The 25,280-nt window shown below is 41.0% G+C and overlaps 3 protein-coding genes across 8 annotated transcripts in view; 2 read left to right on the top strand and 1 right to left on the bottom strand.

Moving 5' to 3' along the window:
• Positions 1-11,765, top strand: part of LOC122552707 (lysosome membrane protein 2-like) — a 66,166-nt gene extending 54,401 nt beyond the window's left edge. Inside the window, exons 10-12 of the mRNA XM_043695600.2 lie at positions 30-81; positions 3,105-3,263; positions 9,981-11,765. Of these exons, the coding sequence (XP_043551535.2) occupies positions 30-81; positions 3,105-3,263; positions 9,981-10,022 (253 nt within the window). The 3' untranslated portion in view covers positions 10,023-11,765. The remainder of the gene's footprint in view (positions 1-29; positions 82-3,104; positions 3,264-9,980) is intronic.
• LOC122552718 (liver-expressed antimicrobial peptide 2-like) lies at positions 11,761-18,142 on the bottom strand. The gene is made up of 3 exons (XM_043695621.2): positions 18,004-18,142; positions 14,116-14,267; positions 11,761-12,098 (listed from the first exon to the last, which is right to left on the bottom strand). Exons 1-3 carry the CDS (start codon positions 18,067-18,069, stop codon positions 12,062-12,064), a joined length of 255 nt encoding a protein of 84 aa, XP_043551556.1. The 5' UTR covers positions 18,070-18,142; the 3' UTR covers positions 11,761-12,061.
• Positions 18,143-24,347: 6,205 nt separating this feature from the next.
• Positions 24,348-25,280, top strand: part of nup54 (nucleoporin 54) — a 67,770-nt gene continuing 66,837 nt past the window's right edge. Inside the window, exon 1 of one of the 6 annotated variants that reach the window (XM_043695642.2) lies at positions 24,348-24,455. In XM_043695642.2, the coding sequence (XP_043551577.2) occupies positions 24,425-24,455 (31 nt within the window). In that variant the 5' untranslated portion in view covers positions 24,348-24,424. The remainder of the gene's footprint in view (positions 24,456-25,280) is intronic. The other 5 variants (XM_043695658.2, XM_087986027.1, XM_043695633.2 and 2 more) reach the window with 5 other exon arrangements.

Below are 25,280 nucleotides of genomic sequence, written 5' to 3'. Positions count from 1 at the left end.
TGCTAAAATTTTCTACTTTGCTTTTGCAGTGAGATTGATAAAGTCAAAACACTTGTATTTCCTGTGATGTACCTCAACGAGGTAAGACTAATGCTCAAATTAAAACTCAATGTTCAGGTTGATATAAATATCATTGCCAGTATGTGAGGGCACTAATATATTTCTTACAAAGAGCAGGTCATAAAGTCATAGAGATGTACAGCATGGAAACAGATCCTTCAGTCCAATCCGTCCATGCCGACCAGATATCCCAATCTAGTCCCACCTGCCAGCACCCGGCCCATATCCCTCCAAACCCTTCCTATTCATATACCCTCCAAATGCCTTTTAAATGTTGCAATTGTACCAGCCTCCACCACTTCCTCTGGCAGCTCATTCCCTACACGTACCACCCTCTGTGTGAAAAAGTTGCCCCGTAGGTCTCTTTCATATCTTTCCCCTCTCACCCTAAACCTATGCCCTCTAGATCTGGACTCCCCCACCCCAAGTAATAGACTTTGTCTATTTATCCTATCCATGTCCCTCATAATTTTGTAAACCTCTATAAGGTCACCCGTCAGTCTCCAATGCCCCAGGAAAAACAGCTCCAGCCTGTTCAACCTCTCCCTGTAGCTCAGATGCTCCAACATCCTTGTAAATCTTTTCTGAACCCTTTCAAGTTTCACAACATCTTTCCAATAGGAAGGAGACCAGAATTGCATGCAATATTCCAACAGTGGCCTAACCAATGTCCTGTACAGCTTCAACATGACCTCCCAACTCCTGTACTCGATACTCTGACCAATAAAGGAAAGCATACCAAACGCCGCCTTCACTGTCCTATCAACCTGTAACTACTTTCAAGGAGTATGAACCTGCAGACCTTTCAGGTCCATGAGCCTACCATGCCATTTTATAAGGTAAAAACAATGACTGCAGATGCTGGAAACCAGATTCTAGATTAGTGGTGCTGGAAAAGCACAGCAGTTCAGGCAGCATCCGAGGAGCAGTAAAATCGACATTTCGGGCAAAAGCCCTTCATCAGGAATGCCATTTAATAAGATAATGACTGATCTGATTGTAACCTCCAACCTACATTCCTGACTTTCCTTGATGACCACTCACCCCTTGCTTAACAAGAATCTGTCTCCCTCTGCCTGAAAGATCTTTGAGGACTGTAAGATGTTCAAAGTCTCTGTTTCTATTGTTATTATGTGGAGAGAGTTGCAAAAGCACTTAACCCTCTTGAGGAGAGAAAATCTGTATTAAAGAGTAACACTAATATAGTGATAAACAGCTGCTCCACATCTACCTGGACAAGACCACACAGGACCTTGCATCATTCATGACACCATTTACTCTTCAGAACTGTAGAAAATAAGCATAACCTCTCCAATCTTTTCCTCTTCTTCTCACAACTATCCAGCCTCACTTCACCTCTTTTTCTCCTCCCCCCTCCCCAAACCTCGCCCTGCCCCCCCCCCAGATTTGATGTATTAGTCAAGTAAACCATTTCTGACTGTAAATTCACACCATCCTTCCTTGAGCCCTGTAAAATTCAAGCATACCCTTCCTACTTTTGTATTAAATTCTATTGTGGTAATTTTTTCCTTGTTACTTGTCATTTCTGCATATTAATCTTGTGCAATTCATGCACAAGAGCAACCAATTCCCTCTGCATCTCCTGAGCTCTGCAGTTTCACAACATTTAGATGATTTCACCCGACCTACCAAAAGTAACAATTTCCCATTTTCTCTATTTGCCACATCTTTACCAGCTTCCTTCATCTGTCTCTATTATTGTAGCCTCCTTAAGACCTTTTCCCAATTAACTTTCCACCTATCTTTATCATCAGGAAATTTGACAGCCTTCTGTCCTTTCATCCAAGTCATCTGTGTAAATTATAAACAGTTGAAGCTTGTAGCATACCACTTGTAACACCTTGGCAACCAGAAAAAGGCCAATTCATGTTTTCTAATTACTTCCTTTCAGCCAACCAATCGTCTATCCATGCCAAAATGTTAACTCCTACACTGAGCTTTTATTTGCCTCAGTAATCTTTGTGAACATACAAAACGCATTTGATGCAATTTTTCATTTTATCTTTTGGAACTCAAAGTACAGTGTCTCATTCAGTTCTGCTTTATCTACACCACATACTCCTTCAAATAATTCAAATAGATTGGTCAAATATGATTTCTCTTTAACAAAGGAAACTATACCTGTTTACCTTGGTCTGAACCAAGTGCCTTTCTGTAACCACTAACATTTCAAACTCAATAAATTGTTTTCCAGTAGATTTTCCTTTCACACCTCTGCAATCACTTCTGACCCAGGCCACATTTATTATTTCACTGAGTGAAGTGGAAGGGTGTTCAAAATTGCAACATGCATCATTTAATCTTGACTGCTCCCATTCTGAGGACAAGGTAACAGTCTAACTGCCATGCTGAGTATTGAGTCTGTTCATCAAGAGTTGATGTGGTTTATACACTGAAAGTACGGACAATATAGAATACTTTTTTCTCCAGTGACAAAGCAAAGCAATGCCATAGAAACAGCACTTTGTAAGCTGTGGGTTACCAACCCATTTAAGTTTTGGGGAGAAATTGATTGAGGTTAGGCCTAGATGTTGCAGACTGTCAGGATTAATTTCACACTGATTCACCTTTTCCGCTAAGCTTGTTTTTAAATGGCCATTTGCTAAATCTTATCCCACCTGTGTTCCAACACCCGAGACTGCGTTTGCAGACTGTTGTTGGGGCACATTTTGATCCCTGCAGACATTGCTATGTAAAGTGGATCTGGAGGGTGAAGCCTCCAAAGCTGCAGGACTGGTAGCACAAGTACATTCACAATGTTGTCCCTTCCTGTCCATTCTGAAGAGTTTATCCATCAAGTTTATCTGTCTTGTGACTTCCCTCTTCTAACTTGCCCTGTTTTTTTTTCTATTATTAATGTTTCCTGCTAATCAACATTCTGAGTTCGTAGCAGTGAATAGTAGTGATTTTGATCTTTTCGGAATGATAATATTTGTATTGTGATTACATTGTTCATTATATTATTATTTCCTGTTTGCTTCTGTTTCACTTTTTTTGCTTTGTGTTATTTTCTCTTTTTCCAGAGTGTTTTGATTGACAATGTATCAGCTGCTAAGTTGAACGCAATGCTCCTGCAGTCTGAAGTAATAACTGTGATTCCATTTATGATAATGGGTCTGGGGATTCTCTTTGGTTTGATCTTCATCATACTTGTGTGCACTAGTCGCAATGAGGTTAATGAGGTACGTGTTCATGATATAGATGAAAAGTGCTCTGATTTTGCTATCCCTTGGTTGCATTCCATTCAAAATGAATCTTTGGTACATGGGGTCTTTATTAACTTGATTTGAATTATTATTTCTCTTAATTTTAGTTGAGTTTCTGCTTCAGTCTGTTGGCTTGTGCTATTTGCTAATGTCAGATCTGGTGGCATCTGCACTGTACAAATTGCCACCTTTTGTAACTATTGAATCATTGAGCCAAAACAGCAGGTCCTGTAACATCAGTGAGTACTTGCACAGTTTCATAATGTCGTAGCTGATTGCCCTGGCCTAGATTTCCACCGATGGATGACATACTGTTTGTTGCACATAGTATTTTATTGTAACCCCAACAAACACAACTTGTGCACATTTAACTGAAAATTCAATAAACCAATCAAACACCTCCCCCATCTATTCAGTGGCTAATTTAAAATAAAAAGTTCAAAACCTGTTCAGATGTAAGAAAATAGACAAATGCCTATTTTTAATATGTCCGCATCTGCATTAATTGTGGCACCATTATGTTGACACCAGTTTTTGTGTGAAAAGATTATAGTTTTGTATTCTCATCTTGCCTAATAAAGCGCTCTTTCAGAGCAAAGACTGATTGCATTACACTATTCCTTAAAGTTGGAGGAAAAAAGCTGTGTTGCTCATATCAATTTGAGGTGTCAGAACTTGGATGGCATTTTGATGAAGGGCATGTTCTTTTCCTCATCCCAGTAGTGAATTTCTCAACATCAGCCATTGAGAAATAGGGAATTTGTGACTCAGTCAACTTGCCTGTGACATTATCAAACATCTCTCTCCAAGTGAAAGCTCTGTATGTGATGGTGTAATGGGAATACAAAAAAAAAGGATTTCACCTAGGCACAACAGTATTAAGACACACTAGATTTCTTAATAGACCCAATTTAATAAACATTGTTTGATTGTTTAGATTTCAGGCATTGTTACTGGTGATGCTACAGGCCTACTAATCATAGACATGAGCCAATTTTCAGTGTGCACATTTTCAAATCTGCCATAGCAGCTCAAGAATTTGAGAATAATGTATTTTGAGTGTTGCATCTTATCCCCACATATTTGACTTTACTTTATCTTTGTCCTAGGTCCTAGTCATAAACTTCAGAACAGTGTTGCAGTTTGTTTTTGAAAAAGCACACACAAGTCAGGCTATTTTTAGTGTGCAGAATGTAATAGTGGTGGAGGAGGATTTGTGCAGAGGTTTGGTGACAGAGCCATCTTATTGATTACATCTTTTTAAAATTTTTGATTTAACTGTTATTGTAAGCTATTATATTTGTCATTTTTCTATGACTTGAACATTTTGTCCTTTTAGCCAATCTATAACGTATCTTGCTAAATATGCTCTGAAAAGATAGGATAACATTTAACTTTCACAGGAGATTTAGCTAAACATTCCAGAATGCAAACTTATTGAATTTCTATTTAATGTTTACAGTTTTTAATTTACAAAACAAGTAGCTTCTTCCATGGACTTGAAGTTTAATTTTTTTTTTTGCATTTCTTTTGAAAGAGTGTAAACAAAAAAATTTTGAATTTCTTCTGCCATTTGAGCACCACTACTTTTTAAGAATCTGCATTGTGCAACTTTGTATGATCCACAGGCTCAATTGACCAAAGGTAAAATTAGGGTAAGGGCCAGGAGTTAAAATGAACCAAATTTCAGAATGGGTAATACATGCTGGCTGTTCCAGTGATTCCCAGATACCTTGAATGAACAATTTTTATTTTGCTAATTAAAATTAGCATGTTGAATGGAACAAAATTGTCAAAAATTTGAGTATTAGGAAGCTATTGAGGAAGATTCAAAAATTGCCTTGACCAGTTGGCTATTATGAGGTGACAAAGTTGTTAGCACTGCTGCCTCACAGCGCCAGAGACCCGGGTTCATTTCCTGCCTCAGGCGACTGACTGTGTGGTGTTTGCACATTCTCCCCGTGTCTGCGTGGGTTTCCTCCGGGTGCTCCGGTTTCCTCCCACAGTCCAAAGATGTGCAGGTTAGGTGAATTGGCCATGCTAAATTGCCCGTAGTGTTAGGTGCAGGGGTAAATGTAGGGGAATGGGTCTGGATGGGTTGCGCTTCGGCGGGTCGGTATGGACTTGTTGGGCCGAAGAGCCTGTTTCCACACTAAGTAATCTAATCTAATCTAATCCGTTTTCATTCGCAAAGGGATCAGATGCAGAGGGAACAGAAACAGTGGATTGTTCTGCCTAAGTCTGATTTTATTCCCTATATCTGTTTTTCAATACTGGACGTGAGGACAATGCAGATGGTTGGACTAGTGATCTGAGAAAAAGGAGGTGATATCGGTGGGAATTTAACGAGACTGAGATGTCAGTGTGGTGTTCATGACTACTGTTACTGTAAAAATCCATCTCAATAATTTGTTAAACCTACTCCTAACTGAAATGGCTCCATTCATTAATGAATCTGTAGCATTTAGACACAGGCCCCAACATGATGGATGAGCTGGATTTTCAGTATGCTATTTTGCTCAATGGAACCAAACACTGTTGCAAATGACATCTAGTAGTGTGAATGCATTGCCCAGTGTGGCACTCAGCTGTGAATGGACTGCATGATGAACCAGAAGTTCCTGATTTGATTTTGTTATTTTTCTGATTCTACTTAACACGGCCAGGCCATTCAGGCACTGTGTCTGAGGCAGTTATGGAACTGGACCCTAACATTAATCACTGCCTGTGGAAACAGGAAGGCAATGGAAAGAGTAGGGTTAAAGGGAACTTTGTGAACACCAGACCAACAAAGCAGCTCGTTCCCAGAGCTTGTGGCTGCTGCTTTGTTACTTAAGAGAACAAGTATTTTGCATCAGTGTTTCCTGTGGAAAAGAACATGGAAGATATAGAATGTAGGGAAATAGATGATGACATCTTGAAAAATGATCATATTACAGAGGAGGAAGTGCTGGATGTCTTGGGGAAAAAAAGAAAAGTGGATAAATCCCCAGCACCTGATCAGGTGTACCCTAGAACTCTGTGGGAAGCTAGAGAAGTGATTGCTGGGCCTCTTGCTGAGATATTTGTATCATCGATAGTCACAGGTGAGGTGCTGGAAGACTGGAGGTTGGCTAATGTGCCACTGTTTAAGAAGGGCAGTAAGGACAATCCAGGGAACTATAGGCCAGTGAGCCTGATGTCGGTGGTGGGCAAGTTGTTGGAGGGAATCCTGAGGAACATGGTGTACGTGTATTTGGAAAGACAAGGACTGATTAGGGGTCATCAACATGGCTTTGTGCGTGGGTAATCATGTCTCTCAAACTTGATTGAGTTTTTGAAGAAGTAACAAAGAGGTTTGATGACGGCAGAGCAGTGGACGTGATCTATCTGGACTTCGGTAAGGCGTTTGACAGGGTTCCCATGGGAGACTGATTAGCAAGGTTAGATCTCACGAAATACAGGGAGAACTAGCCATTTGGATACAGAACTGGCTCAAAGGTAGAAGACAGAGGGTGGTGGTGGAGGTTTGCATTTCAGACTGGAGGCCTGTGACCAGTGGAGTGCCACAAGGATCGGTGCTGGGTCCACTACTTTTCATCATTTATATAAATGATTTAGATGTAAGCGTAAGCGGTATAATTAGTAATTTTGCAGATCACACCAAAATTGGAGGTGTAGTACACAGCGAAGAGGATTACCTCAGATTACAATGGGATCTTGATCAGATGGGCCAATGGGCTGAGAAGTGGATGATGGAGTTTACTTTAAATAAATGCGAAGTGCTGCATTTTGGGAAAGCAAATCTTAGCAGGACTTATACACTTAATGGTAAGATCCTGGGGAATGTTGCTGAACAAAGAGACCTTGGAGTGCAGATTCATAGCTCCTTGAAAGTGGCGTCGCAGGTAGATAGGATAGTGAAGAAAGCATTCAGTATGTTTTCCTTTATAGGTCAGAGTATTGAGTACAGGAGTCAGGAGGTCATGTTGCGGCTGTACAGGACATTGGTTAGGCCACTGTTGGAATATTGCATGCAGTTCTGGTCTCCATCCTATCGGAAAGATGTTGTGAAACTTGAAATGGTTCAGAAAAAATTTTATAAGGATGTTGCCTGGATTGGAGCATTTGACCTCTAAGGAGAGGTTGAATAGGCTGGGGCTATTTTCCCTGGAGCGTCAGAGGCTGAGGGGTGACCTTTATATAGGTTTATAAGATCATGAGGGGCATGGATAGGATAAATAGACAAGGTCTTTTCCCTGGGTGGGGGAGTCCAGAACTAGAGGGCATGGTTTAGCGTGAAAGGGGCAAGATGTAAAAGAGACCTAAGGGTCAACTTTTTCACTCAGAGGGTGGTATGTGTATGAAATGAGCTACCAGAGAAAGTGGTGGAGACTAGTACAACTGCAATGTTTAAAAGGCATCTGGATGGGCACATGAATAGGAAGGATTTGGAGGGATATGGGCTGGGTGCTGGCAGGTTGGACTAGATTGGGTTGGGATATCTGGTCGGCATGGATGAGTTGGACTGAAGGGTCTGTATCCGTGCTGTACATCTGTGACTGAGATGTAAATGAGTAGAGGTAACATTGTTGCAAAAGAAACTATCATCAGCATGACTGTATATATTTTGGGTACAATCCAACAGGGAGGAAAATAAACGATCTTGAGATTACATTGTAAGGAAGCAAAGAATTTAACTTGTACAGTGCGTAATGTTTCTCATGCACTGGAAGCATTTTATATATTCCCATTATTTTCAAGTTCTTTGAGGAATGTTTCTTGCTCATCAATTGAGGATTAAGATAATGGTTACCTCCTAAGCTAATGGTTAACTATTAATCTAAAATTGCAACAAGAGTTCTTTGCTACTTCGTTAAAATATTGGTCAGATATCAGATGAACGTCCCGTCAATGATTAACTTCCCTTGTGAAATCCACCAAGGTTCTCTTGAACATCCAGACTGAGAAAATGGGTTCAGTGCCTAAGCAGGAGCAAGGCTAGTGAAAATTGACCTGGTGGGAAAGATAAAGGGAGTTGATAGTGTGGCACTGGAAAAAGTACAGCAATTCAGGTAGCATCTGAGGAAAAGGAGAATCCGTTTCAGGTGGGACCTTCTTCAGGATGGGAGGGGAAAAGGAGATGGCGCTGGGGGAAAGCTAGCTGGGATGGCGATAGGTGGATGCAGGTAGAAGTGATTGTGATAGGTCGGTGGAAAAGAACATGGATAGATAGGGCGGTACTGAGGTTTGATCTGGGGTGGAGACTTGGAAGCTGGTGAATTCAATGTTGAGGTAGTGTGATTTTAGGATCCTGAGGCAGAAGATGAGGTGTTCTTTCTCTAGTGAGTAGGTGGCGGAGGAGGCCCAGAATGAACATGTCATCGGAGGAGTGGGAGGTGGAGTTGGAATTGGAATGGGAATGGTTGGCCACCAAAAGGTGGGGTTAGTTGGTGCCTATGGACCAGAGATGTTCCCTGAACCGTTCCATGAGTTTGCACTCTACCTCTCTGACATGGAGGAGAGCAATGGATGCAGTAAATGAGGTTAGAGGGTGTGCAAATACATCTCTGAATTTTGAATGATCCTTTGGGGCCTTGGATAGAGATGAGGGGGTGGTGTGGGTGCAGGCTAAATGAGCAGGCTGAATTTTGGTGACAGAAATCTGAGTTCATTGTAGTTGGGAAAGTTTGCAATTTGTGCTGGAGAAAAGAAACAGTTATATTTATTTTTCCAGTCATATTGGCATATCCAGTTTATCATCTGATTTTGTTTGATCGATTCCAGCCAGATCTGGTTAGAGATGGAGAAAATCCATTGCATGCCTTAAACCTGACAAGTAAAGATAAGACATATCAGAGGATCAAACAGAATGGGAGAAAATAAGTGTTTTACTGGAGAGTTAAACAGATGCACAGCATGAAACAACTCGTCCATGCTGCCTAATTATATTAAATCTAGTCCCATTTGTCAGCATTTGGCCCATATCCCTCTAAACCCTTCATATTCATGTACCCATCCAGATGCCTTTTAAATGTTGTAATTGTATCAGCGTCCACCACTTCTGGCAGTTCATTCCAGACGTGCACCATCCTCTGAAAAGATAGTGCCTTAGGTCGTTTTTAAAATCTTTTTCCCCTTTTGCCTTAAACCTATGCCCTCTAGTTCTGGACTCCCCCACCCAAGGGAAAAGACCATGTCTATTTACCCTATCCATGCCCTCATGATTTTATAAATCTCTGTACTTCAAATGTGAAGGTAAGGGAGTGATAGAGCAAATTGACAGATTTAAAATGACAGCGGAATGCGTAACACAAGTCCAGACAGGAGTTTTAAAGTGTATTGGCCAATAACTTGCTGAAAAGCTTATTCAGGAAGAGATGCAGAAAGGGGGTGTGAATGGTACGAAATATAAGGAAGAAATCAGGTATGACCTTATGATCCAAGTCTTAAGATTAGAGAGGCCACTTGGGATGGCAAAGTGGTCATGTGTGATGGCAGGAGGAGAGATCACCTGGGAAGGAACTGAACTAAGAGGTGAGTTGTGTTGAAGATGTAAATTACTGATTTATCTTTAAGTCATAAGTTTTGGAAAGAAAAGAGAGTAGACATGTCAGTGAGGAAGCATTTATCTTCAGGTATTTGTTGGAATGGTCAGTGATGTGCACTTTTTTTATTCTTGTGTTTTTTATAATGTATTCTTTTCATAAACAGGCATCCGAGGCAGAAAAGACACCCCTTTTGAAATCGTCTTGAAACTTCATGCCAGTATTTCTGCAGCCTCGTTGAGTGAAACTATGCAAAGGATACATGTTTGTTTTCTTCCCCATTTTTTGGAATTACCATCGGTCTCAAAGTCTCACAGAGCACTGTCTGTTACCTTTAATTTTAAAGTCTACTGACGTGAATAACAGCTGAAAATGTGTTGCTGGAAAAGCGCAGCAGGTCAGGCAGCATCCAAGGAACAGGAGAAGGGCTTATGCCCGAAACGTCGATTCTCCTGTTCCTTGGATGCTGCCTGACCTGCTGCGCTTTTCCAGCAACACATTTTCAGCTCTGATCTCCAGCATCTGCAGCCCTCACTTTCTCTCTGACGTGAATAACAACCTTTCAAGGTTGAGCTTGCAAAATTATACTTTGGTATATAACACTACTTCAAGTATCAAATGCAGCTTTTAAAAAATTGAGTAATGATTATGATTTTTAAATGCAGTTCTGCAGTGTTGACCGCTATGACTTCAGTTTGTAAAGGCGAACTTTTGTAACCAAGCCTTTGCTTAAGATCTGTGTGTGATATGAAGTATACTGCTATAACAATTTTGAATTTGGCACTCTGAGGTTTTGAATAAGTTTACTTGTGTATATATTGAAGTATATGTAATTTAGCTCATTTTGACTTTAATGAGAATGGTCACAGGCTGGGTCCTTCCTTCTGTTTAGAGAGATCTAGTTTGTTTAGATGAGGACTCTTACCCCTACATTTTTCTTTCTTTCTCTCCCATCCCTTTGCTGCATTTATATTTATTTCTGCACTTGCCAAATGGACTGCTAAGTATTTTGTAAATACACCTGTTGTGATTATGGCAAAGAGTTATGTTGCTGCAGTTAAGAAAATCAAAGTATTTATGAAATTCTGTGGAAAAATGGTTTTATTCATATTTTCTTCATTTGGGGGAAGAAAGAAGGTAGTCAAATTAATGAAGAATATCAGTACCAAACAATATTCTATCTCTACATATGAATTTGGACTTGGTTGGTTTCTCTGTGTACTCTTTGCCTTTTAATGCGCTCCAGATATCGTCATCAGCTCAGCTGTTTAAGATTTTATTCAGAATGTAATAGAAAAGGTATGAGGAAGGACATATTGTTATTTACACACCCCTCCCTCTTATTCCTGTGTTTTGTATTCTGGCGAATCCACTAGTGGCATTCAGGACAGTTTACTATTCACATTACCACTTGCATATTCAGTGTAATGTAGAGTGATTTGGTATGCCACAATTCATTATTAAATATTTGTGTATTTAATAAAGCAATCTAAGGATCCAAGTTACACTGTCAAATTAATATTTTGTATGACATGTTAGCTTGTTTACTAGCTTGGTTAATAATCAAGTTAACATCCACTATTGACTCCACCCCAGCAACTGTATTTACCATTAGTATGTCATGGTTAAATTTCTTAAATCTGCCTTCTGTGTTCAGGCCAATAATGTGATGCTAAGCACTGTCCAAAACATGATCTAAATTTTCAAGGAAGTAACCATAATTGTCTTTTTGGAACAGGTCTTACTCTGCTTCACACTGTATGCCAAGTAGTGTACTTTGTATATATTTTTTGTATGGATTGAAATGTTTTAGATAATTTTGTTTTTTTTTAAAATAAGCACAACACAAACATTTCATTCCAGCATTTTGTGACATACTGACCCATGTTTGGCATTGCAGAATGTGTGTAATTGTAATGTTTCCAAAATATTAATAAAGTATGCTATTCAATTTGTGGTACTTTAATCACAAAAATATGTCTGTACAATTTTTGCTGTATAAGATCATCCAGTGAGTTGTGGCAAATCAGCAATATCCATGGTATGTGTTAGAATCGCTTAGTTGTAGTGGCCTCAGGTAACTTTATTACACCAGTATTCATTTTCTGTGGCTAGAGATTTCATTGACTGTCAGGGAAGTGAAGTGGTTTTGCATCCACAGATCATTTTTAGGAGAGTGAAAATGAGTCGTTTCCAAAACATGATTACTTCTAAAATAGCGATGATTGGAGCCTCGTGTCCACTGGGTTAGGCCGAGACTGTTTGTAATGAACATAGTGAAATCCTGCAAGGGAAGAAACATTCATATTGTATTGGTTCACATATTTTAACCAACTCTATTCGACCAAGCTGTTCTATATATTCTCAGGGTTGGTTATCAGTGCTTCAGTATATACCTCAAATATCTTTTCATTGGAACACTTGTATACTAATCCAGGAAGGAAACATTAGAAAAGTTATTAATTGAAAGAACTGAGAGAAGGAAGAGGTACAAATATTTGATAGTATGGAACAGTCATCAACACCAAGTTTGATGAAAACAAACTTGGTGGATAGATGTCATACCAAATTTCAAAGGGGACAATAATTTGAATTGTGTGGCGCACTCAGTACCAGAGATATGGGTTTGCTTCCAGTCTTGAGCGACTGTCGGTGTGGAGTTTGCACATTCTCCCTGTGTCTATGTGGGTTTCCTCTGCATTCTCTGGTTTCTTCCCACAATCCAAAGATCTACAGGTTAGGTGGATTGGCCAAGCTAAATTGTCCATGATGTCCAGGGATGTGCAGGCTAGGTGAGTTAGCCAGGGAAATGCAGGGCTACTAGGTTAGGGTAGGGGGTGTGTCTGGGTGGACGGCTGCTCTTTGGAGGGGCAGTGTGGACTCTGAGTCAAATGGCCTGATTCCACGCTGTGTAGAGATTCTATGATAAAAATAATTGGGTGCTGATAGATTTATTTTGCCTGCAAGGGACTGTGCCCTGTGCTTGATCATCTGCATCTTCTAAAATATTTCAGTGAGTCATGTTGCGAGCTCTATCTTCAATTAGCTGTTCATGCAATTCTTTTCATACTCTGGATTATTCAGTTAATTTCACCTGTATTTAGATGGAAAGTGGTGGCCTTAGGGTATTTTATAAGTTTGCATGATATACAGCAAGCAATGACTTGTTTGGGGTCGCCCTTATCCCTTAGCGAGCTTTGTGTCATATTTTGACATCAAGCCTGCATGACCAGCAAATATCTCAAGCCCTAATTATGAGATTGATGTTAAAGCCAATCTTGTATTTCACGATGCTGTAGGAATTTGTGTATCTATTGACTTAAGTTGGCTGGCAGGTGTACTACTGCAGGCGAATCCAGCTATCTGGAGTGAAGAGTATGAATTAGAGTCACTGTATATCCCAATAATTGGATCAAATCTCACTGTCCTTTCAGATGGTGACAACAAATAGAGTATTGACTGCGCTCGTAGAATTCCAATAGGACCAACGTTTTCCTTCATCTTTAAATTTGGTGCTACCAGGCTGTTTGTCTTGCAGCAGATATAGTACAGCCAATGTAAAATTAGAATATGCAAATGTATACAATTTAACAAACTCCATCAATTCACTTTCAATGCATATTATTCCAATGCCCTGAGTGTGCCTGAAGTGGAAAAATGTAATGTACTGTGTCTCTGCTGAGCAGAAATACAGTATTTTCCTTCATGGTCATTGGTCAAAATTGTGTGGGGGCAGGAAGAAACAAAGTCTTGACTATCCAGGAACACCTCCAAATATAAACAAACTAATTCCTGGAACCCTTAAACTACTCCAGCATGTAAGATTTTGAAGGATAGATTTCATACTCCATTTTAAATTTTAGTTAATCAATATTAATAGATCAATATTAAGCTTCAATGCCGAGATATATGAAAAAGTATAAAACCGTATACAGTATAGCCTGAACATTTCAGTATGTGACTTATTAACATCTAGAGATCAACAAGACCAGTTGGTCCATTGGTTTTTGACCTTTGGTTTTCCTATCTGCCACAAACAAAATAGATTTTGTAACCCAAGATTTTCTTTGTTTCTCCCATGTTGTATTTTCTTGAGGATGCCAAGTTTAAAAACATACTCTAAACCTTCTGCCATGGTGTTAAAATTAATTAATGGCAAAACTGCCATTGTTAATACTACTGAAGTTATGCTTTGTAGATTATATGTCTATTAATGTGTTAAAATCGATTTCTTGGAATTTTACAAATTTTTTAATCTAAACAAAATTTAGTAAGTGTGGCAATAGTACTTGAATACATACGTATCCTGAATTTCACAGTAATTGGTGATGCATTCAGAGTCCACCCTGCAAGTTGCACCAATGGGTCTCTGAGTAATCCAGCGCCAAAGCATTGATCTCTTAATCCGCTGAACTAATGGTTTCTGGTTGTCAGAAATTGGAACCAACTGGACCTACAAATAATTGTATTTTACATATTTTAGTGTCAACTCTCAATTCTATTCAAATGAACTCTACATGAGAAACTTTTTCACTGGAAATTTTTTAATCCTTTTACTGAGATTTGCAAATTTGTCTGTTTACAAATTAATTTTCTGTCAAGTAATTGCATTAACTTTGTTGAGCAATCATGGAAATTATTCAACAGATTATGACCATTTATCAGATTTTAATATTACATTCCTGGTTGGCAGATATTGATTTCTGGTTAACAAACATTTTCCATATGAACATGCTTGAAAGCTTTCAATATTTTGACTAGTTGAAATAATAAATCATATAATTGAGTTCATGCAACTAATGATAAATTTGGCAACCCAGCATACTGTTTACTTTCCATCCAAAGGACCAGTTTGAGAAACTCAGGTGTAGCACCATCTATAGAGGGGAAAACAGTAAATGTTTTAAGTCCAGTGACTCCAGCAATTTTTTTTTCAGATTTCTTATTTCCAACATCCAAAGTTCTTTTTATTTTGAACCAGTTTGAGAATTGTCTTCATCTGGTTGGTCTTTGGGCCATCATAAGACTTTGTACATAAAGTAATGTTGCTTTGCCTCAACTCCTCCAAAGCACTTAACAAGGTTAACTTGTCTATTAACCCTGGTGATTTAATCAATCTGGGCATGGAAAATAAAGGGGGAGAAAAACTTCATGAAGGGAAGAGGTACATAAATTCCTTTTTAAAAGAAGGCTAGGATTTCAATTGTACATGTCCCATGAATTCTGTTTCTAAAACTTCTCCACCTCTTTGACCTTACTTCCTCAACTCTTGGTTCTGTTAAACATCCTTTTTTTTTCCCCCTTCTCCATTTTAAACTGTGTGAAAGCTTGATTAGACAGCCTCTGGGGTACTGTGTGCAGTTTTGGTCTCTAACAGAAAGGATATTATTGCCATAGACTGAAAGCAAGATGCACCAGACTTGTTCCCATGATAGCAGGCATATCCTGTGAAGTGAGTTTGGGCAGTCTGGGCCTATGTTTCAGGTTCTGAAGAAAGAGAGATGTTCTCATTGAAACTTAGAATACTTTAAAGGGATATTTCGGATAGTTGAAGGTAGGATTTTTCTTTTAACTCTGCTTGAGAGTCTGGCCCGGGATTGAGAATATTTTAATCAGACAATGGTGAACCTTTGGAATTCTCTGCCGTAGAGGACTCTGGAAGCTCAATCTTCGATATGTTTAAAGTAGAGGTTAATTTTTGATTATCAGGGGGATACAGGGTTATGGAGGTAGATGAGGTAAGTGTTCAATAGCCATGTTCATTTGCTGTATGAGCTGGAAGGTTCATGTTCAGACATTTCATCACCGTACTAGGTAACATCTTCAGTGAGCCTCCAGCTAAAGCATTGGTGATGATTCCTGCTTTCTATTTATATGTTTGGATTGGTGATCTCATTTCCTATGGTGGTCATTTCCTATGGTGATGTGATTTCCTATGGTGATATCATTTCCTGTTCTTTTTCTCGGTGGTACACTCGCTAGTATCCTCACATACAGATGAGGAAGGACACCACTTCGACTGGGACAACACATCCATCCTAGAACAAGCCAGACACGCAGGCGAATTCCTAGAGGCATGGCATTCCAACCAGAACTCGATCAACAAACACATTAACTTGGACCCAAATTAGCACCCTGAGAAAAAACACAGGAAATGACCATAGGAAATGACATCAGCAACCCAAAGAAACATAAATAGAAAGCAGGAATCATCAGCAGTGCTTCATCCGGAGGCTCACTGAAGATGTTACCTAGTATGGTGACGAAACATCTGAAAATGAACCTTCCAGCTCAGCAAGCAAACCGACATCCTTAATTGTACATGTTCATGTCAAGTCCAGACATCCAGTAACTCTAGTCTAACTATTTGCGTTTATCAATTTCTGGAAACTTATTCCTCTGAAACTTGCAAGGGTTCAGAAATGATTTACAAGGATGTTGCCAGGATTAGGCGGTTTGAGCTGTAGGGAGAGGCTGGGACTATTTTCGCTGGAGCATCAGAGGCTGAGGGATGACCTTAGAGGTTTGTAAAATCATGAGGGAGAATAGCCAAGGTATTTTTCCCTGAGGTAAGTTGAGTCCAAACCTAGAGGGCATAGGTTTGAAGTGAAGAGGAAAGATTTTTTAAAAAGACCTAAAGGGCAACTTTTTCATGCAGAGGGTGGTGAGTGTATGGAATGAGCTGCCAGAGGAAGTGTTGGGCAAGTAGAAGGCTGGAAGAACACAGCAGGCCAGGCAGTGTTAGGAGGTGGAGAGGTCAACGTTTCACGTGTAACCCTTCTTCAGGACCCCTCTACCTCCTGCTACGTGACTTGCTGTGTTCTTCCAGCCTCCTGCTTGTCTACCATGGATTCCAGCATCAGCTGTTTTTTTTTATTTGTAACAGGGGAAGTGGCGGAGGCTGGTACAATTACAATATTTAAAAGGTGTCTGGATATGTATAGGAAAATGAAGGGTTTAAAGGGAAATAGGCCAAATGCTGGTAAATGGCACTAGATTTATGTAGGATATCAGATCAGCATAGATAAGTTGGACCAAAGGGTCTGTTTGCATGCTGTATAGCTCTATGGTCAAACACAGGGAAGACTAAAGCCTTAACTTCATTCCTAGTGTGATGTTTCAACCTTTTGGGCTGCTGGAACATTCATCAATGCTTTCCTGCTACGCCATGCTTAGTAATCTCTAAATACTTAAGTGTTGTGATGGTTCCTCATCTACACTTTCAGGTAGGGGGTTTCCAAATTGCACCACCCTTTGAGTGAGAAGAATTTCTCCTTAAATCCCCTCTAAACATCCTGTCCTTTTACCTTAAGTCCATGGTTATTGATCTCTCTACTTCGAGGGAAGAAAAGTTTCTTCACCTCAAATCTGTTCACCTCAAGAAGCCCCAACACCCACACTCAGCTTTCTCTGCTCTAAGTTAAATTACCTCAGCCTATACAGTTTTTCTTCATAGGTGAAACACTCCAGCTGAGGCACCACTTGATAAATCTTCTCTGCCCCCTTTGTTAGCACAACTACACCCTTATAGGTGGTGACCAGAGCTGCACACAGCTGATCACCCAGTGTTTTCTGCACAGTGCCATTATAGTTTTTTTTTAAACTCTGTATTCAATGCCTTGACTAATGAAAGGTTAATTTCCAATATACCATCTTATTGTTTTATCTGTTCGATTGTCTTCCAGGATTTGTGGATATGTAAACCTGGTCCCTCTGATCGTCTGCACTGCCTAGGGTCATACCATTCATAGTGTACTCCCTTGCCCTTGTTCATCCTCCCAAAGTGCATCACGTCTCATTTTGCAGAATTAAATTCCATGTGCCATCAGACCAGCACCCTCTGCATCCATCCTGTAGTCTATAGTTTTCCTCCTATTACACTACCAAGCGTCTTGTCATCTGCAAACTTCGTGATCCAGCTATAGACCTTAGACCTGCTATACTTTTCCAGCGCCACAGTTTTCCACTCTGATCTCCAGCATCAGATATTCCGCCGAACTGCAAGTGCAACTTTCTGGGACGCAGTTCGAGGTTTCCTACCTGACCGGACGTTAACCCTTGTTGAACTACAGTTTGTCATCCTACTCGGTCGAAGGGGTACTCATTTTCCCGCCTGTTGTTTTAAATGATTGAAATGAGAGTTACTGAGGTTTGTGAGTCGTACTTTTATTTTAAAAGTAGTTCCTTACCGTCGCGCTGGAAATTAATAGGAGCATCCCTGTAACTGCAAGCAGCTTGTTCAGCTGAGCCCTCATGCTGTCTCCTGCTCCCAGTACAAGCTGTCAGGGTTCTGAACCGCTCAACAATTTATTGTTTATTATCCTGTCACCTGATCGGCACGAAGGAAGGCAGGCTCTCCGTGAACAGGAGCTGTGCAAAGGGCAACACATTTTTCAATGTATAATTTCAGTTACATCACACTAAATGTTTGCTATAAATTCTGTGTGTGTTAGGATTGAGCCCTCCACAATCACCTGATGAAGGAGCGTCGCTCCGAAAGCTAGTGTGCTTCCAATTAAACCTGTTGGACTATGACCTGGTGTGGTGTGATTTTTAACTTTGTCCCGGAAAAGACCTTGTTCTGGATTCTGGTTCAGGCATATTACTCGAAGAGCTCGAGTTTGAAAGACGGAGCGGCACCTGCACTCTCCCAGGACTGTGTGACCCGAGATTGCACAGAATAGTAACAGGGCAGGCCATTCGGCCCATCGTACCAGCACTGGTTCTGCTTCCTAGTTCCAATCTCCTGCCTATTCCCCATCTCTAGTTCTGGATGTCTTTCTTGTCTGCTTTACCTGTGCCCGAAACATTTCTTCAAAAAACAAGCATTGCTGTGTTCTTCTCCAATCTTTGATAATAGCTCTGAGGCCAATCCCTTTCGCCTCACGGAAATTAACTCATCCTCAACTGATTTTACATAAGTTCTGCCGCCAAATCAGACATACAGCAAATTAAACAAATGACCAATTAAATTATTGGGGGTGAATTTCTTCAAATGAAAACTTCCACTTTGACATGAGTGGAGAGAGCCCTCATCTCAAGCTCTGAATAAAGGAAAGCACCTCTAAGAGAAGAACATTCCCTCAGTACTGTTTTTGTTAAATTATGTTCAGCCCTAAGTGAAGATGGCAGGACACTGACTTCTCAAACTGCTGCAATCCATTTGGCCAAAACGTCATTAGGGAGGAAGTTCCAGGATTTTGACCCAGTGGAACAGAATAAACACGACCTTTTTCGAAGTCAGGATGGTGAATGGCTTGAAGGGGAGCTAACAGATATTTACGGCACTAAAGATTTTGTTTAAAAACTGGAGTAGGCTTGAATCTGTAGATTTCTGATTTATAGGACAGAGGACTATCACCAAGCAAAACTGACACCGAGGTAACAGAGCTTGAAATACAAGTTTACCTTAAATGGGAAAGCAAACAGTGTTCTGGTTTGATCCATCCAGTCTATTTCATAGAATGTCTATCAAAGGTCATCTCATTATTTCCTCAAAAGTGCAAACTGCATTTAAAAACAACAAAAAAGTATTCTCTTTCATTGTTGGGCCACAGGAACCCATTTTGAAAATGTCTGTTTCCTCTTAGGCAGTCCCTTGATTTACTTATTTTCCAATCACGTGAGCATTGGGGTGTCTAAACAGTTTAATACAGGATCTTCAAACATGGTCCCAATTAGGGTACATTGAGTTTTGCTGAACCGGCTGGGTGGGGTGCTTGAGTTTTCACACATTTTCCACTGTTTTTTACTTGTCCTTCATCTATCCCTGTTGAAGATGCTCCAAATGTAATTTATGCTCCTAATTGGATGCTACCGCTCCAAATTGTTCTATCTTAGATGTGAGATTCCTACGTAATGCTGGGGATAATGCATCTTTAGATAGTACAACCTGCTGCGACTGAGCGTTGTTGGTGGAGAATATTCCAACAGACTTCTGACTTGTAGATAATGGAGAAGGGATTCACGAGATGAATTACTAACCAGTGTATTCCTAGGCTCTGAACTGCTCTTGTGGTCACTATGTTTATGTGGCGAGGCCAGATGGGTTTCTGGTCAATGGTAACCCCCAGAATGTTGATAATAGGGGATTCAGTGATGGTAACACCTTTGAATTTCAAGCGGTGGTGATTAGATTGTCTTTTATTGGTGCTGGTCATAGCTTGGCATTTGCAAGCTTCCTGATGCCTCTGATGCTACCTGATTCCTCTGCTCCTTGGATGCTGCCTGACTGGCTGTGCTTTTCCAGCACCACACTCTTTGACTCATCAGCCCAAACTTGGATATGATCCATATTTGATATATTTGAACAGTGACTGCTTCAATATCTGATGAGATGAACATTGTGCAATCATCTGCAAACATCCCCACTTCAGACCTTATATTATTTTATTAAACAAATTACAAAACAGTTTACAAAAAACATTAACAGCTGTACACAAGAGACAGCAATTTTACAAGGGAGAGGAGCAGCAAAGCTAGGCCCCAAACCCTACCGTTCAACCATTTTACAGGGAGAGGAGGACAAACCTCAAATCCCAGTTCCACATGTGACAAGACAGTGACAATGACATTTGTACATTAGACAATACCGTTACATACAAAAGTGCAGACAATACAGACACAGCAAGCCCCCGCCCCTCCCACCTCTTCAGACCTTATAATGGAGGGAAGGTCATTTATGAAGCAGCTGAAGATGGTTGAGCCTAGGATACTACCTGATGAACTCCTGCAAATATATCCTAGAGCTGACATGACTGACTTCCAACAACTAAACCATCTTCCTATGTGTCAGGTGTGACTCCAAACATTACAGAGTTTGTCCCTCTAATACCCACTCATTCTAGTTTGGTAAGGCTCCTTGATGCCACACTCAATTGAGTGCCAATTTGATGTCAAAGGCTGTCACTCTAACCTCACTTCTGGTATTCAGCTTTTTGTCCATGACTGAACAAAAGCTGTAATGAGATCAGTACCACGTGCTGATAGCTCTATTGATGACACCTTCCATCACTTTACTGATGATTGAGAGTAGATTGATGAGGCAGTAATAGGCCACGTTAAATGGATGTCTTGTTTTTTACATACAAGACACAACTGAGCAATTGTCCACATTGGATAGATGCAATTGTTGTAACTTAATGGAGGAGCTTGGCTAGGGGAATGGCAAGTTCTAGAGAATAAGTTTTCAGCAGTATTGCTAGAACATTGTTCGGGTCCACAGCCTGTGCAGTTTCCAACCATTTCTTGATATCACACTGACTGAACTAAATTGGCTGAAGATTGGTATCTGTGATGCTGGGGAATACTGGAAGAGGCCAAGATGGATCATCCACTCGACATTTCTGGCTGAAGATTGCTGCGAATACTTCAGCCTTATCTTTTGCACAGGTTTGCTGGACTATTCCATCATTGAGATCGGGATACTTGTGCAGCCTCCTCCTCCTCCAGTGAGTTACTTAATTCTCCACCAACATTCACAACTGGATGTTGCAGGACTGTAGAGCTTGGATCTGACCCATTGATTGTTTCCACGCTTAGCTCACTTGCTGCTTAGGTTGTTTGGCACACAAGTAGTCCTTCACCAGATTGACACCTTATTTTTAGGAATGCCTCATGCTGTTCCTGGCATGCCCTCCTGCACTCTTCACTGAACCAGGGTTGATCCCTGGCTTGATGGTAATGGTGGATTGGGGCCTATATCAGGCCATGAGGTTGTAGATTGTATTGGGAGTACAATGCAGCTACTGTTGATGACCCACAGCACCTCATTGATGCCCATTCTTGCATTGCTAAATCTGCCTAGCACAGTGATAGTGCCACACAACATGGTGCAGGTTATTCTTAATGTGAAGACAGGACATAGTCTCCACAACAGCAGTGAGGTAGTCACTGTGGGGGGTGGTTAAGGGCCAGGGGCAGTGTTGTGTGGACCTTTATCTTAAAGATGTTTAGCCTAAGCTCCATTTTCCTATATGCCTCATTATTACGACACAAGGTACACCCACCTGCTCATTTAAACCCGTCACACAGAGAAGCTCCCCTCGCACCATAATCCTTTAAATTTCGAGAGGCAAAAAACTATCCCAAATGTCACTATTTAAAGTAAAAATTAACAATTTTATTCTTTAAGTCCAACAGAGAACATTAAAACCACCATTTACAACTCCTTTCTCTTAAACCTATCTTTTACCTCCCACTCCACAATACTGGTCCAGTAAAAATAAAAACCCCAATTAAGATTTACAAAAAAAAATCACATTTCAAAACCAGCCATTGATTCTCCTTTGTAGATTTTCCTGGGTCATCTTTTCTTTGGTCTCCTGCTACACAATTTTCTTATGGACAGGAACCTTTCACAGAGCTATTTGGCTAGTAGTCTGTTTTTGTTGGTGCGTTTTGCAGTTCTTCCCCCTAACTTCAAAATGTCCGATTTTCTACCCCAAAACATTGGATCATTTCATTGGTTTGATGTCATCCCACACAGTAAAATTCAAATTCTCACACCTACACACACACACCATGGGTGCTGGGGAAAAAATAAGCACTACCGCACTTAGGTGGTAGTGTGGGGGGTTAAATAATAACAAAAATATAAAGGAATGTCCCACGCTCCGAAAAGAAGAAAAAAAAAGAAAGAAAATTCAAATTCGATTGGATTTTGGTATCCTAATTATTCATAATTTAAACTGATTGGCCAAATTTGAATTTGTTTCTGTTCCATATCAATGCAACTCCAGCTATTTTTTTCAATCAAATGTTACATTTCTAAATTGTTGAGCACACTCTATGCTTTCAGTCAGTTCTTGATAGTTTCCTCTCTCTCTCAAAGGTACAGTACACACCTACATCTTCATAACACTTATGAATACATCAATGGTTCTTGCACACATACAAGTATTCTGCAGCTTGATGGCAGAGGTTGAGCTAGGGTTGGTTCTGAATTGAAGATGATATAGGTTGAACAGTTTCCTGTTTTGTCCTATACATTTGTTCTACCCCTGTCGAAAGCTTCATGAAGATGTGGAGAAGTATTCTGGTAAGGAAGATGGAGAAAAACATTGGTGTGATAACACTGCCTTACTTGGCCTCAGTTGCATACGCATTGTGGATCCATTGGTCAGGTTCACAGCTTGGGTGTTGTCCTGCGGAAGTGGATGATGGTGATGAATTTCGGCAGGCAACAAAACTTGTGGAGCACATTCAACAGTCTCTCCTGCTTGGCAGAGTCAAAGGGCCATTGTGAGGTTTAAGAAAGCTATGTATCTTTGCAATTAGCCTGGTTTTGCCTTGCCCTGAAGATCATGTCCACGTTGTCTCTTGATGGATGGACTCTGCTAGGAGCTTTTCCAACCTTGGGAAGAGGTGTTCAAAGAGGATTTTTGACATACCTTGACTGTGTCAAACAGAAGGGAGATCCCTCTGTAGTTCCTGCAATCAGTCGTATCTCCCTTCTTGAAAATGGTCACAACTACAATGTGAGACTGATTATGATTCTAAACAAGAATCTTACAGCTTCATCATGACTAATTCTATGAACCTTGAAATTCCAATTAACTAGGACTTTGTTTACAAAATTTAATTTGTAACCAAGTTAAAAAATCAGACAACACCACATTATAGTTCAGCAAGTTTATTTGGAAGCACTAGCTTTCATAAGCCTGGTCCTTCATCGGCTACTAAATGAAGGAGCAGCGCTCCGAAAGCTAGAGCTTCCAAATAACCCTGTTGGACTATAACCTGGTGTTGTGTGATTCTTGACTTTGTCCACACCTGCTTCTCCACATCATGTTTGTAAACAACGCGGTGATGTTTCAGAAGATGCTTGCCATTAGTTTGACGGAATCCAAGAATCCCTACAGTGAGGAATCGGGCCATTTGGCCCAACGTCCAAACTGACCCTCCGAGGAGTAACCTAGCCGGACCCATTCCCCGACCCTTTTCGTCTACATTTCCTCTGACTACTGCACCCAACCTACACATCCCTGAACACTGGGCAATTTAGCATCACTAATTCACCCAACTTGCACATCTTTGGACTGTGGGAGGAAACCGGAGCCCCCGGAGGAAACCCACGCAGACACGGGGAGAACGTGCAAACTCCACACAGTCAGTCGCCTGAGGCTGGAATCGAACGTGGGACCCTGGTGCTGTGAGGCAGCGTTTGTTGAAACAGGGAGGCCAGATCTACTTGACTGTGCTCTGAATGGATTAGTTGCCGAAGGTTGCATTTTTATTCTTTCACCATTCTGTAAATAAAAATCAAAAGACTTCTGATATATTTTGAAGTAACTGTCCATTGCTTCCAACGGAAGTGTAAATCCGCGTGGCTTTCTCCTGAAGCTTGTTGTAGATATACAAACGCCTCACGCCAGACTTCTTTGTGACAACATCTCCCACTCCTACGCATCAGTAATGTCGGAGGAAGCAATGGCTGTGCGGATGCAAGGTCTTCGCTTGCTGCTTCACTGCAACCCTTTCGAATCCCATCAGCAACTTTAGTGACCTGATCAAAATGTTCCGGGTGCAACATGACCGGCGGAACGTTTAAATGGGGATGCTTGCACTCCACCCGGGTCAGAATGCCGTGAGGGACCGGCGCGCTGCACTATGGCGTTCAGTTTGGGCGGTGGGAGCTCCGGTGAGTTTGCGAGCCGGAGGGGCGGACATCGCATTTGGGCTTAAGCCGCAGGAAGTGGCTGCCGCCTCAGTGTTGTTCCTCCGGCCACCTGCCCCGGCGGCGCGTGGGCTGCGCGCGGAGTTGCCGGGATTTCGAATGTGGCCCGGATCTGGGAACAATAGCACCGCGTGAGGGCTGCAGCCTGACCGGAGGGGATGGGGAGCATCCGCACACTGTACAGGACATTGGGGTAACAAGGCTGCAAAGGGAGGTCAGGCGCTGCTCGTAGAAAACTTGGGGATGTATTGAAACTGAGTATAAACAGTATGGCAACTTCAAAAGGACATTGATAAATCTGTGGAGTCACTGGAAGCATGGAAAATGAATTTCAATGTGGAGAAGTTTGAGGGGATGGATGATGAAAAAAAATAAATGGTGCTAAATGGGGGGTGGGTTGGGTGAAGGTAATGTCTGACAAATCTATTACAATTCTCTTGAGGTAATAAGGCACAGGAGCAGAAATTAGACCATTCAACTTATTCAATCTGCTCTGCCATTCAATCATGGCTTATAAGTTTCTCATCCCCATTCTCTTGCCTTCTCCCCGTAACCCTTGATCCCCTTCATACTCAAGAGCTGATCTATCTTGGTCTTGAATATACTCAATGACCTGGCCTCTGCAACCTTTCAATGAATTACATAGATTCACTACTCTCTGGCTGAAGAAATTTCTCCTCATCTCTGTCCTAAAACATCTTCCCTTTTATCTAAGTCTGTGCCCTCAGGTCCTAGTCTCTTCTACCAGTGGAAACAGCTTCCTAACATCCACTCTGTTCAGGCCAGTCA

Source organism: Chiloscyllium plagiosum, unplaced genomic scaffold, assembly GCF_037043375.1.
Source record: "Chiloscyllium plagiosum isolate Xiang-an unplaced genomic scaffold, Cpla_swu_hap1 HiC_scaffold_1, whole genome shotgun sequence".
Classification (NCBI taxonomy): domain Eukaryota; kingdom Metazoa; phylum Chordata; class Chondrichthyes; order Orectolobiformes; family Hemiscylliidae; genus Chiloscyllium; species Chiloscyllium plagiosum.
This window is presented reverse-complemented; position numbering and strand designations above follow the sequence as displayed.